The sequence below is a fragment of the Monopterus albus genome, unplaced genomic scaffold (assembly GCF_001952655.1).
Source record: "Monopterus albus unplaced genomic scaffold, M_albus_1.0 scaffold127.1, whole genome shotgun sequence".
Lineage (NCBI taxonomy): Eukaryota > Metazoa > Chordata > Actinopteri > Synbranchiformes > Synbranchidae > Monopterus > Monopterus albus.
In genome coordinates, this window is record NW_018128007.1 from 1,004,972 (window position 1) to 1,020,118 (window position 15,147).

Genomic DNA, 15,147 nt, shown 5'->3' on the forward strand with positions numbered 1-15,147 from the left:
AACAAGACAATGACCCTAAGTACACAGCTAAAATAATGAAGGAGTGGCTTCACAACAACTCTGTGACTGTTCTTGAATGGTCCCGCCAGAGCCCTGACTTAAACCCCATTGAGCATCTCTGGAGAGACCTGAAAATGGCTGTCCACCAACGTTTACCATCCAACCTGACAGAACTGGAGAGGATCTGCAAGGAGGAATGGCAGAGGATCCCCAAATGCAGGTGTGAAAAACTTGTTGCATCATTCCTAAAAAGACTCATGGCTGTATTAGCTCAAAAGGGGGCTTCTACTAAATACTGAGCAAAGGGTCTGAATACTTATGACCATGTGATATTTCAGTTTTTCTTTTTTAATAAATCTGCAAAAATGTCAAAAATTCTGTGTTTTTCTGTCAATATGGGGTGCTGTGTGTACATTAATGAGGAAAAAAATGAACTTAAATGATTTTAGCATATGGCTGCAATATAACAAAGAGTGAAAAATTTAAGGGGGTCTGAATACTTTCCGTACCTACTGTATATAAAGTCACAAGAAAAATTAATGGCACTGTTTGCAATTTCCTGGTTTTCTGCTTTCTGTTTTGACTTTTTCTTGTGACTGTATATATGCACACATCCTCCTCTATTTTAAGAAGCCTTGAAAAAAAACAAATTTCATGGTCCTCTCACCTGTCCCGTAATCACTCTCACCTTCTCACCACACGATATAGCAGCTCCCCACAGGGTGGGGAGCCATATTGTTCTATGCCCTGTCTAGACTCTCCAGCTTTATTTTCTTGTGACCGCTATCCTGGTACCAAACCCCTGCCTGCTCCACCGACCCGTGATCCAGCCTCCTCCCTCTTGCCTGACTGCTATCCTGATATCGACACCCTGCCTGTTCTACCGACCTACGATTCTGCCTTGCCTTCACTGTTGCCCTGCCGGAGATTTCAACCTCAGATCGAACTAAGTACTGCTCTCAGCCTTATCCTTCAAGACTGCATCTGTTTCTGTCTGTCTTACAGAAAGACATTAAAACCTGTCCAATTAAAGAGCTTACTGGCTCTTTAATTTGGTCACACCTCCATACGCCCGTCCCTGACAATTTATTTCTAAAGTAAAAGATATACAGGTAACTGCATCGACTTTTTTATTATCTATGTGGACAATCTGAACAAAACTTGACCAAACAGCTGACGTGCCAGTTGGTTTAACCTTCTTGTACTCACTGTCTCTTAATTTGCTCCTCACTTCAGCAAAGAATGTTTCCATCCTCTCTTCCCTGTCACCCCATTTAGTTTTCTCCTGCAGTGACTGATGCACCATACTGACACGCAGAGCCAAACCCCAATACAGAGACCCTAACTGAATCGGGTCCCAGGTCAGGTCTCGGGTCCTCGGACCCATGTGGACCCATGAAGACCTCTGGACAAGACTACTACTCAGTGGAACAAAGCCCAGTATTGTTTAAAAAAAAAAAAAAAAAAAAAAAAAAACTATGCTGTCAAAAACATTAAACCTCTCACAGTTTTGCCATCTGGCAACAATCTACAGAAGGCATTGAAAAGGAAAAAAGACACAGACTAAGACCAAAATCTTAGATACAATATGTGCCCTTAATAAGGAAGGAGAATAAATATTTTAAACCCTGGGAGAATGTTTGTGTTATGGTCCAGATTCCATGCATAACTCTGTGTCTGTGTGTGAGCGCAGCTCAGTAACTCAGAGATGTTCTCCCAGGGTTGGAGGCAATAGCTGTCACTGCGGCTGCCAGTGCTTGTGGTTTTGGCCTGCCAGGGTGCAGGGCTGCTACTCTGTGGTTTGGCACAACCACGCCTACTGTACTACTACAGCATTAAGATGCAGTGCCTCTATCAGTATGGAGTCGATGCTGCTGTTTAAATTAACTAATCATTCATCTAATAAAAATATTATATATAACTGACAGCAATTTAGATTTGACAGCAATTTAAATTTGAACTTTGATCTAGTCTGTTTACAACCTAAATTACAATGCTTTTATGACCACAACTAAGCTTCTTGCTCTTTACTCAGCACCAGGACCCAGCCTTGAGGACACATTGGAGAGCTCTGAGAGTCCTTATGTGCCCCTCTTTAGGTATTCATACTGTTGTAGTTAGACCTAATATATGAGACTCAAACACATACTGACAAGATCTATGGTTTTATAGTCTTTGTGTCAATGGAAGGGAACTATGAAAGCTTGCAAAGTGGCAAGGAAAAAAAAACATGGGTATATATTTGAACTTAAAAAAGAAGCAGTATGTAGAAAATAAAAACTGGTAATAAAACTTTACTAAAACAACACCTTGGTCAATTTGACTGTACAGATCATTTGCTTTTAGCATTTTTTGGGTATTTAACTCAAGGTGCATCACATCAATCAGACTACAGTACTGCAATGACTTACAGTACAGTTCTCACATCATATCTGTGGCGTTCTAGGGGTGACTTACTGAATGTGGGTAAAACAATGTGCGGTGAATGGAACTCCATAATGCAACTCCACATTAAGTAGTGACAGCACAAATTCAGCTTTTGTTAGAGGCATGGCTTAGGTTGATTGGAGACTCTAAGGGTACGTTTACACGGAAACGCTCTTGACTGTAAACGCATAGTTTCGTTAAAACGATTGCTGTGTAGACGGGAAGTATTTGCGTTGACAAGAAAACTGAAAACGAATAAAACGATGTCTGAGCATGCGCATTCCCCTTGAAGACGATGGCGTCATTAGCGACTTCTAGGACAGCCAATATCTACTTTCCTTGCTGAGGAGTTGGCCTCCGCGGTGGATCTAAAGACATGAGACCTAGGAAGTTACCAACATTATTTTGTTGGTCGCAGCAGTAGTAAAGGAGCAGTTCTACTAATGCTAATAAGTTCATTAGTATCTGTGTGTAGCATGAAAGCATATAGTTCGCCATTGTTTATGTTGATGTCGCAGTCAATATGACACTAGCAGTAGCTGACGCGGGGCGATGGCGTCATTGTTTTGTAAACATATGCGGATTATAACGTTTACACGAAAGTGTTTTAGCTGGCGTTTTGAAACTCTCCACTTTGGGACCCGTTTTAAAGTCTCCGTTTTCGCTACCCGGCTAACCTGTTTCCGTCTAAACAGAAGGCCAAAACGCATACTAAAGTAGGCGTTTACAGTCAAGAGCGTTTCCGTGTAAACGTACCCTAAATTGCCTGTAGGAAAGTGTGTGGTTGTCTGTCTCTAAGACCACGTTCACACTGCAGGCTGAAGTGACTCAAATCCGATCTTTTTGCCCAAATGCGACCCATATCCGATTTCCTTATGACAGTGTGAACAGCACAAATCCGATTTTTTCAAATCCGACCCAGGCCACTTTCATATGTGGTCCTAAATCGGATACGTATCCGATGTTTTGCAATGTGACTTCAGTCTGAACGGCCAGGTCGCATTTCATGCGATTTTTATGTCATTGAAATGCGACAGACGGTCACAATTCTGCGCTGAGGAGGCGAGGGGTAATAAAAAAATGGCAGACAACGATGATTCATCCCCTCACGGAATCCTACCAGTCCTGGCTCCGACTCCGCACCCACACATTCCTCTGTACAGAGGTAGCAGCCACTGCTCCACAAAAGGCCATAAGCAATATTTGTGCTCTCCTTCTTCTTGATATTCTTCTTATTATTATGTCTTTATTTCGATTGCAAATTGTCAGGTACATCGCTACGCACATGCTATCACGAGCCGTCATGTCCTCTTCTGCGCATGCGGGTCACTTCAGGGCCGTATACCGTTCACACATGAGACAGATGGCAGTCGCATTTAAATGACAGTGTGATCAACAGCGCAAAAAAATCGGATTTCAGCAAAAAATCCGATCTCAGCATTAAGACCTGCAGTGTGAACGTAGTCCATGTGTCAGGCCTGTGATGGACTGGTGACCTGTCCAAGGTGTACCCCCCTCTTGCGCAATGTCAACTGGGATTGGCTCCGGCAACCATCATTTGGATAAGTAGTATAAATAATAGATGGATGGCTGTCTATTAAGGTTTTCATTTGGTTATCAATAATAGTGCTTATTTAGCATATTCAATATTTCAAATAGCAGAGAAAACAAAACATTTCAACACTACTACATGTAACATTTTACACCTCTAAGTTTTCTTACAGTTTATAGACAGAGGCAAATATTACATCCTTCAATCTGCTTACCCAGTAAAACTAAAGTAAACCTTATTGTAGCACCACTAGCTTGATTGATGCGCATTCCAGACTAAAAACAGCACATAGATGTAGCGAACGTAAGGCATAGAAGTTCACCAACAAACTGTGTGTAAAAATGTTGATGTTACCAAGCAGCGGTAAAGAGTGAAGAACCCTAATCTCTGCAGAATATTCTACCAACCTACATGAACCACAGAGGTTTTATGAGCAGCGCTGCCAGGTGAACAGCTTTATTAGTACCATGTCTGTGCAGATTCTCAGTCATCCAGGTCATGGTAAGCTGAAAAAAACTTCATCAGTTCGATGAAGCCTCTTGGATGAGAGGTGAAATGTCTGACCTAGAAATCTAGTCCAGTTGATTTGTTGTTTTTTTCAGCTTTATTAAGTACCGTTTTCCTTAATACATTCATAAACACACACCTACATGAGTGACTGAAAATGAATGATCATTTACAGTGATCGCTCCTCAGATCTGGCAGTCTTGACAGATCTGATCTAATGAGGGCACGTCGGCCACTGTGGCAGTGTAACGCTGACCGATATGCAGGCCATCATGGCCAAATGCCATGGAAATGTACAGTATACCCTGAATAAAAATTAAGGCTGATGACATTAAAAACCATTTTCATTCATTCCCAGCTCTAACTTCCGAGGTAAATGGAACGCAGCATAAGTGTAATGATAGTTTTAGCACATAACGTGAAGGGATGCTTCTGTTGTCTGTAGCATCTATTTCAAATATCTCAGTCAACAGGCATTTAAGTGACACTGCATTTTGATTCAGTCCGGTAGATACTGTTTGTATATGGGAGGAACCAGTTCTATACTGGCACTGGGTTTCGACACCATACCCTAATTTTTACACTTGGCTAAGAAAGCCAATCAGAGGTCTTCGAAAAAATACATGTCTGAAACTGTACATCCATAGTAGAGACTCTCAGGATGTTGTTTTATTGACTATTTTACTTCAAACATTTACCCCCCAGGGTGGCAGGCAGTCTTCTGAGATTAACTCAACAAATGGAAATTCTACCTGTATTTAGCGGGTGTTGTGTCCCCCAATCATTAAATATCTTCTTGTGGATCAGCTATCACAGAATCAAGGCAGAACAGAATACTTTTTTAGTAAAGATAATAACAACATCTCTAGCTTTTCTTTTAAAGGCAGCTTGATAAACCTATAAGATACAATTAATCCTCAGTCTATACTGGTCATTTCTACTCGTGTTGTTGAAGGAAAACAAAATCTGTCTGATTTAAGATGTGAGACGCATATGTGTAGTGCTTTGGAGTCGGTTTAAGAGGCATTAGGAGGCAATAGATGACTGGTCATGAAAAATCATGTTTATGTATTGTTTATTCTTTAGGGTCAATCAAACGCTGCAATCCCTCTTAATCAACTGGCACAATCACTTGGATTAAAAAAGAGCCTTTTATTCATTCTTCTGAGGGTCACTGTGGCTGTTAATATTAGTAATTGTGTAATGCCGGGATGTTTTCTGTGATGGTTTTCATATCATGAAAATCTCATACGGTTGCAACCCCTAACCCATATTTATTCTGATTTTGCCAGATGATCATAAAACAATGACTTGGTGATCTGGGCTGTCTGTGCCACTCCTCACCAGATGCAACTGTGCAGTCTGGTTATTTGCCAACTAAAAAGAGACAACAATGAAAAGATTTGGCTGTTTTTCATTTGTTCATTGTGCACAGAGATCGCCACTAAAATAACCTGGAAAAGCTACTGTGCAGGTTTCACACAGAAACAGAGTTTTAAAGATTACATAGGGGAGTGCAGATGTAGTCTGAGTATCATTTTTGAAAAATTTTATAGATTTTTGTATGTTATTTATTGGTTATGTTGTGGTTTTTAGATTTAACTTATTAGTTGTGTAACTATTCTGTAATGCACAGTCATGTTTGGCATCTTCAAAACTGTAATACGTGCATTTTTCAAGTGGACTTTTTGAGACAAAATCATTTATAATAATATCATTTATTAAACCTGACTTGTACCTGGTTAAGCAGCAGAAAATAGATAAACAGATGGAACGATTAACCAGTAAAAAAAAATAATCTGTTTATAAAAAGTCCACAAATGCATTTTACATAACAAGAGAGGTCTGGAACAAGAGCACTAAAGGTTTCCCCAGCCCTTTTCTAGGCCCCCACCTTTCACAAGTACCAATACTGCCTACTAAAGGCTTGTGAAAATATTTAAGACCTTTGTGAATGTAAGACTTTTTACTACAATTAAATATCTTAATCAACAGGTTTTTCTGAAGTGTTTTAAGGCCTGATATACTCTACTAACAATATTAAATAACAGGGCTGTCACTTTCTTTAGGATATAACACTATCTGAACAACAAAATACTTACAAGAAAGCAGTAATTTATATAAAATGGTATGAAATAGGAAATACCTGATCAAAGAAAGTAAGCTGAATGTCAATACTACACACTTTTCCATACTCAGTGCTGTGAACACAAACCTGCTGCTACTCAAAAACAGGCTTCCTCATCCGTTGGAGAAGGTTAGTACAAAGGGAAACGGACTTGTTCAGTATTTTCTTTTTAAAGTGTCAGTCAGTCGTCCTGACATATCTGTGTTTATACACAGCTGACAGGAAATAATGTGTGTATGGATTTGGTCTGAAAGTGCGAGTATGTGTGATTACAACACTTCACCCCATAGACACATTTTCTTTGTCTGTTTATCCTCAAATTTTCCACAAAACAGAAAACACAAGGTCAAGCCAAAACTTTGTTTTTACTGTATCATTTGTTTCTCACCACTCAGGCTTCATGATTCTTTTGTTTTATAACATCATTTCCATCATTTAATTATTCAATGATAAACTGGTTTAGTTTTTCTGAATTTAAAAACCAGCAAACAGTAGCACTTGAGTTTCATTTGAATTCTGACTTTTGGAAAAATAAACATTCAGTTTAGTTTGGTAAAGACGAAATCAAGAAGCAAAAACATACAGTATGCAAGTGGACAGGGCAGGCCAGGCTACTCAGACTGACCATTAAAAAACATAAAAGGTGAGAGAGTACCCTTCACCCAGTCTGTGGTTGTAAACTCACTGGAACTCGTTAGTTACCTGGTTATTCTGACAGTGACATGTACATGAGCTAGGCCAAGTTTCAATGGGCAAAGAAAAGGTCATGTATTTCATAATTGTATTATTTCACATCACTAGATCTGGACTTGAGGTTAATTCATGCATCTCTTAATGGCCCACTGAGTGAATTTACAGGGAGCCTGATGTAGTTTATAGGCTACAAAGGTTACATGAATCCTCAGCTGTAGGAAGCAAGCAGACCTGATACAATGGACCCTATGAAAGAAAGACAAGCTCCGCCTCTGACGGGCTACTTTCATTAAATAAGACCGCAAATCAAACAGTGAAGAAAGTATGAGGCCTGTGAAGACGTTGGCCCTGAGGCAGAAAATCCACTGGCCACTTTTATTTCCCCAAAAACATCCCCACTTTTTTTGTCAGTACGACTGCCTGACACCCGACACCGATAAGGAATGGTCGGAGCTGCCAAGGCCCGAGAAAATAACCCAGGCTGGCTTCAAACTTAATTTCTGTTTCGACACAAACTCACAAACAGCTGTATAAAGCGTGAGATCCGCTTTAGCTAAACTGGGCTTATCGCACGTACCGGTGCGAACTTTCGTCGAGACTTTGCTGTTGCACCCTTGGGACACAGAAACCTCTACTTGCAGACAAGGAATCACAGCAAGCTTTCTAATTCGTCCCACTGCAGGGAATATTAAGGGTGTTTCGCACGCACATACAGCTCGAGCACGGCCGGTTAACTACTATGTCCTTAACATTTTCCGTCCCGGTTTCGTCCACTCCTTATTCTCAAAGGATCCATGTTGAGACCTAAAGCCAACGTACCGTCAACCGCCGACAGCAGGCAACTCCTCAGCAGCAGTACCAGCAGCAGACCGCCCATTTCAAGTCCTCTGCGCCTTAAATGCATAGCTCCCACTCCATTTTCGGGTATTTACTCCTTAACTAAGTTGTAAGCGATCCACTTGCGTTGGTGTGCGCCGCCGTGAGCGGGACCGTCGAGCTCGCGCAAGGAGAGAAAGGGCACGCGGGCGTGTGTGACGTCACCCGACACGAGGCATGCAGATTGTCCTTTTTCAATTTCACTAATTTACCTTTGTCTTAATGCCATATCTAACACATTTTGATATTTTCTAAATCATGTAAAAATATTTGACTTGGAACAACATGCACATCTCTGCTACAAATGAACACCAACTACAATTCCACTGAAAGTGACGGGTTAATTGTAATATACAGGTTAGTGGTAACACTAGCTGGAAAAGTCTGACCAATTTGATATAATTCTATGTTGTATCGAACAAGAATATTTCCCAACCATACTGCATTTTATAATATTGATCTATATGACAGAGAGACTGATCAACTGATAGGTACCCACTTAAATGTCAAACTATATGAATGTGATATGGTACTGTGTGTTAAACTATAAAAATACATTTTTTGTTCACAAGGTAAGACAGCAAATAAAAACATCACAGGTCACCAAAATATGGATTATTTCCAGAGAAATAGCTTATTGTCTTTGTTTACATAAGAAGGGTGATTTGTAAGGCACTGTGGAGGCTGGACTTGGCCTAGCTAGCACTTGCTGTGAGCTTGTCAGATATTTCTTGGGTGCAAATTGATGGCGGCGATGGGGGGATTTTCCCCTCTCTGCTTTTGATATCCCCCCTGTGGTCATTCAGTTTTTATCCCCAGTGGGGATACATGTCTTCCTCACTTCTGGTCAGACTACGTTAAATGCATATTGTATTCCCGCCAGTAGATGGTGCAAACTGTTAAACTATAAAGGCTATTTTAGAAAGACATTATGGATCTGAATCACAAATGGATCGAATTTTCATATTATTATAGTTACAGTAGTGACTGCACTTCACGCTTGGAATGACACACAAAAATCCAGTTCCGTAATTTGTCCCTGCCAGCATCAAGTTAACTGTCACTATAAACAATAACTAGCTTACTCTTGAAGTTTGCTAGCAACTTAGAGTAAAGTAGGCCTATCAATATGAAACGGAAACAAGAGTATTTTGCCATTTTTTGTGGTTAAAAATCAAACCAAGAGCAGGTACATATTGATTCACCATTCATTAATGGAACAATGACTAAAACCTTGGAAAAGTTAATGACAAGATCAGCAAACATGGAAAGTGTCAGTTGCATTTAAAATATTTGAAAATTGTAAGGAAGAGGATGGATGGAAGATGTTATACAAGGGCCATGATCAGCGGTGCAGATGAAGAGCTGCTTGCACACTGCCTACACCATCTGCAAGAATGATTTGTCATTCAAAATTCAACCAGCACTTATTGAGCTTCAGTAGCTTAATGGATTCAGTCAGGGCAACATGTTGCTCTCAGACAAAGCCTGCTGAAACCTGCTAATGTTCATAGAGAAAATGCCAGCACAGCTTGGTGAATGTCTTATCAAGTCCGCAGTTAAGTTCAGCTTCCTAGTCGCTGAGAGGACAACAACATCCAGTAAAACCTGCCTGATTGTTTACATCTGCATCCCATTCCAAAGTCAGGCCTGTCATTTTTTTCACAAGCTGACTGAGCTGGAAGCTGGAACCGGGCAGACAACGCACCGCTACAGTGTCTCAGTGAGCAGGGAATTCATGAGCATATTCTGCGGGCTTGGCTGCTTGGACTTGCTACAGATAGGGCTTCTGTCATGATGGGAAGATACAGAGGGGTCCCACCCTGATGCAAAAGAGGACCAACCCTGACCTTGTGATGATACATTGCATGAATCACAAGCTGGAACTTGCTGTCCACAATGCAGTCAAGAAAATCACTCAAGCAAGTCACTTCCAGATTTTCATTGACTCATTATATGCAATCTTCTTCCAGAGTCCCAAACACATGAGAGAACTGGAAGTAATGGCCAGAGAGCTTGGTGACTGTGCAAGAGTGGGGAAAGTGTTTGATGTTCACTGTCATCCTCATGCATGTCAGTGACAGCTTCGAGTGAGCAACCCAGCTCTAGATAAACTGCTTCAGAAGCTGTCTGAAGAAAGAAAGAAGATAACAGTAGTTGGGAGAAATGCTGGGTGGAGTTACTATATTTTTAATGTGCTAACCAAACTTAAAACCCATTTCTTTTTCAATTGGAAAGAAGAGATAGGCTATTTCTAAATATTTATAAAACCTTTACAAGACAAAACCAACTATACAGCACTTATGCCATTAGCTCAAAATTAATGAGTTAGCTAGAGGCTAACATGTGTTTACATTCTGCTCTTTGGACATGAGAAAACGAGACTTCAATGTCTTCTATCAGCATACATTATGTCACAAATGCGGTGAGAATATTATTATTGAAATGTGTAAAGAAAAGTTGGCCAAGTGGACAGAAATGTGTGTTCATTTTGTCCCAGTCCAGCCTGTGGTCCCTGTGTTTGATTCACACACAGACTGAGAACACAGACGTGAGGACAGCAAACGTTTGACAGTTAAAATCTTCCTACAAATCAACAAACAAGTTGTTTGTGAGCTCTGTGACACAGTCAAGCAGTGGTGTTTTTACACTAGGCTTTGTTAGGGTGATTTTTATTTTTACGCACTTATGAATGGTTTTATTTTATAGCACACATAAGAATACATACTTACATGTCACAGATATGTTTATGTAGTTACTTTTCACCCAATTATATGTTCACTAAAATAAAAAGAAAATAAGTTTCTGTAGGAAACACTGAAAACTTGTGTGATATTGCAGGCTCTTGTGATTAAAAGTCTGGTGCACTGAGTGGCTTTCCAAGGTCTAATCATCCCACCAGCTTTCATTAGATTTGTTGCCTTTTCTAAAAGAGCTCATTATTCCCTCTGAGCCTTGAAGCCAGGGGAGTTGGGGTTTGATAAGATACTAAGATTTACACCAAGGTTATGGTCAGATGTTGGTCTAGGAGAAAACTAGTGCCAAGTAAAATAGCTGATTTCATGTACACACAGGCAGTGCCAGGTATTCCTCCTCCTCTAAAATGCTTGTGTGTGTGTGTCAAAGCACAGAGACTTAGATAACAGGAAAACAAATCCAGGTGCAGTCTCAGGGTTGCCGAGATGACTCTTTGCAAGAAGCGATGTGGGTTGTGCAAAGTATCTGTTTCAGGACAAGGTCACGCCAAGGACAAGACCGGACAAGGACTGAGGGACCAATGACGGGAGAGTTAACTCTAAACCGCAGCTTCTCCCCAACAGTTTTTGACCATTCAGATAGTAGCACCTTTTCATACAAATATTGTATACCGACAAGTTGAGGACAGTCTTTTCTGTTTATCCTAAACAGTGAAGATCCACGTGCACATGCTAATTTTGATACGTTAATGCATAATAAATTTCACACTGTGAAATATATATCCTCTTATTAGTCTTCTCTTTTCAATATAAAAGAACACGCCTCACACTAAACTGCACTTTACAATCTCTATCAGGTAGCTTGGACTGAAACAGCTGTGAGCAAGATTTTCAAAATAAAGCTAAATATTTTAAAAGTATGAAATTTAGAAAACGTTTGAAGAGAAGCATGAATGTCCTTGAAGAGCTGAACATTTTGATAGCTGAATGTATGCAGAAGTAGAATTTCCCCATTCATTTGAATGGGGCAAAATTTTCAAAATAAAGCTAAACATTTCAAAAGTATGAAGTTTACAAAAGTTCTCAACAGAAGCAAGAATCTCCTTGAAGAGCTCAACATTTTAATAATTGAAATAGCTGAAAGTATGCAGAAGTAAAAATTTTCCCCATTCATTTGAATGGGGCAAGATTTTCAAAATAAAGCTAAATATTTATGTATTTTGTCTCAGACTGCCTTTGTCAGGGTTGGAGCGTGAAGCTGCCGATAATGTCGAGAGTGAACTCAATTCAATAGCCAGACGAGGATAAGTAAAGAAACACCATCTCTTTAATAAGAGCACTGACAACAAACAAAAAACGATACAAGACACGGTTTAAACACGAAACGCACTTACAGGTCGATAATGCAGTCCAGGGTCAGAAACAGCAAACACATACATCCAAGGCATCCAAAACGCATTGTCCAAAAGGGAAGTCCGATAAGCCGATATACAGAGAAGCAGTCCAAGTTAGAAGGGCAAGGCAATACACAGTGGTCAGAAACTAGAGAGTCAGGCAAGAAGTAATGCTGGAGAGTCAGAGCTGGAGTCTAGAACAATCTGGCAGCGTTCTATTGAGGAAACGCTGCCTTTATGCTGGTGGACACAGGTGCGAGTAATGAAAAGCAGGTTAAACTAATGTGAGTAATGATCAAAGTAAAAAGACCAAAACTGTGGTGAAACAAAAACAGGAAGTAATGTCAAAATAAGAGCATGACAGGAAGCAAATGGAACCAAATCATGACTGCACCCCACTCTCTTTAGGAGTGACCAGGATGGACAGGATTAGGAATGAGCACATCAGAGGGACAGCTCAGGTCGACTGTTTTGGGGACAAGGTCAGAGAGGCCAGATTGAGATGGTTTGGACATGTGCAGAGGAGGGATAGTGGTTATATTGGTAGAAGGATGTTGGAGATGGAGCTGCCAGGCAAGAGGTCAAGAGGAAGGCCAAAGAGGAGATATATGGATGTGCTAGAAGAGGACATGAAGTTAATTGGGGTGAGAGTAGAGGATGCCGAGGATAGAGTTAGGTGGAAACAGATGATTTGCTGTGGCAACCCCTAACAGGAACAGCCGAAAGAAGAAGAAGAAGAAGGATTCTATGAGCATGCCCAAACCACAGTAAAAAATAACAGTGTAAAGTTCTGTTTGTAATGTTTTACAAAAGTAGAAGTACAGAAAGATTATCAGTAGAGTGTACGATTAGAAGTAACAGCACACATCCTGCAGAGATGCCACCTTTGACAAAGATTTCAGTTGCTATGATTAGTCCTCCTGTTCATACTGGCCTTTCAGAGAACTCCTAAAGCATTTCCAGTGCAAGTGATGAGGGACAAAGCCTGTAGTAGTTTATTTACCATATAATCAATACTTCACTGTTATATGTATGTGGAGAAGAGAGACAAAGGCACAAGATATGTACAGTATATTTACTTTTTTATGTTACATTATTTATCTATCTAGTTTGAGATGTTATACATGGTTTTCTTGGGGATGCCAGGCTGTGCAGTCATTTTCTTTAAGAAAGTGATTATTGTAACTAGCACACAGTTTAAATGCAGTTTTCCTGATCGATACATCAAGAAGGAGTTCATCCATTTTCTTGACTAGAGAGTGAAGATTCACTAGATCACGTTTCAAACTCAAGGCCCGCGGGCCATATCCGGCTCGACGTACAATTACATCTGTCCCACGATATCTTTTTTTAATGGCCCGGTGATATGAGGCGCCGATAACACACAAACTACAAATCCCATAATGCAGCGCAACAGCTGCCTTACCGAACGATAATAATAATAAAGCTTTATTTATATAGCACTTTACAACTCCAGGGAGCACAAAGTGCTCCACAATAAAACATATGTATTGTAATGGTTCTGGTGTCTAGCCTCTAGTTATATGGTTCTAATGTTTAGCATCCTGTTATATGGTTCTACATGTTATTGCCTGAAAGAATGTGAGAGGGGGCGCTGTGAGGGGTGTGGGAGGAGGGAGCGAGGAAGAGCAGGCAGTTGCTGATGTTGTTGTGGAGTGTTGAATGTTGGGAGTTTTTCAAAGAGAGCTTGTTAGCGTGTGCTGTGGCTAAAACAACAGCATGGAAGCCTGTTAAGTGATTACAAATAAAAGGACATTGATACCGCAAGAACGTCTGGCTGCTTGTGTAGGAACGGAGAGTATTACATTGGTGTCAGAAGTTCGGGTTTCGGCCTCACTGCCTGTGCCTCAGGTCGTCGTAAAGACAATGCTTCCCTATTCAAGCGGCCGACAGCGGGTGAAGACTGAAGCTGTTGACTTTGCGGTAGCCATGCCAGAGAACGCTGAAACGCACGCGAGCAATGTTTCACCTCAGTGCTCGGCGTTGCACCATGACAGCGGCGGGGCCCGGGGTGTTTTCAGCAAAGACAGCGATGCCCTGCGGCTTGCTATGGCCGGCTCGTCGGCGCCGAAGTTTTCTGGCAAAGGTAGTTGGGAGGCCTACCATGCTCAGTTGTAGAGGGACTTTTGTTTTCACTGTTGGCGGTTTATCTGCAACTTTTCCTGCCTGGGTGGCTGATGTGAAGGATCCGTGTGTCCTGGGGCTGGATTTTATGAGGTTTATAGGGTGTGTTCTGGACCTGGGGTCAAGTGTTCTTGCTCTCCCAGGGGGGCAAGTTATCCAATTAATTCCACCCTGCAGCCAACAGTGTTTTCCGGCGTTGCCACCTTCTGCACAGCTGCGCTCTCAGAAATCGATAGCACTCATCAAAGTTTGCCCCCGCTGGCTGCCCATGGTAAGGTAGGAAGCTGCGGATAGGGAGGTCTGCACCATGCTGGAGACAGCCCATGTTTTTGCTAGCGATCAACTGGAGAAGTCTGGTATGCGACAAAAGCGGAACTATGATGTGAGGAATAAAGGCAGAGACTTCCATCCAGATGAGCTAGTTTGGGTCTATGCACCCAAATGGAAAAACGGACGTTGCCCGAAACTGGACAGGGTGCTAGAGCGGGTGCTAGAGCGGGTGGGGGAGGTGGTTTACAGGGTCCAAATACCCCCAAGGGGCTGGAAACTGATCCTTCATCGAGACAGACGGGCACCTTACAAGGGTGGGGGGGCTACGCCTTCTTTTGAACAAAGGCCTACTCCGCAGATCGGTGAGGAACTATCAGCTGATCTAGACCCTTCTGCTTAATCTCAAGCTGTTTCCGCCCAGCCATTAGCACCAGCTGGAAATGGGCATGAACTGAGTCC

The 15,147-nt window shown here is 41.4% G+C and overlaps 1 protein-coding gene across 1 annotated transcript in view; it reads right to left on the bottom strand.

The window, feature by feature from the left end:
• The window catches only part of lrp5 (low density lipoprotein receptor-related protein 5), a 98,520-nt gene extending 90,233 nt beyond the window's left edge, over positions 1-8,287 (bottom strand). Inside the window, exon 1 of the mRNA XM_020612711.1 lies at positions 8,127-8,287. Within this exon, the coding sequence (XP_020468367.1) occupies positions 8,127-8,211 (85 nt within the window). The 5' untranslated portion in view covers positions 8,212-8,287. The remainder of the gene's footprint in view (positions 1-8,126) is intronic.
• Positions 8,288-15,147: the final 6,860 nt, after the last annotated feature.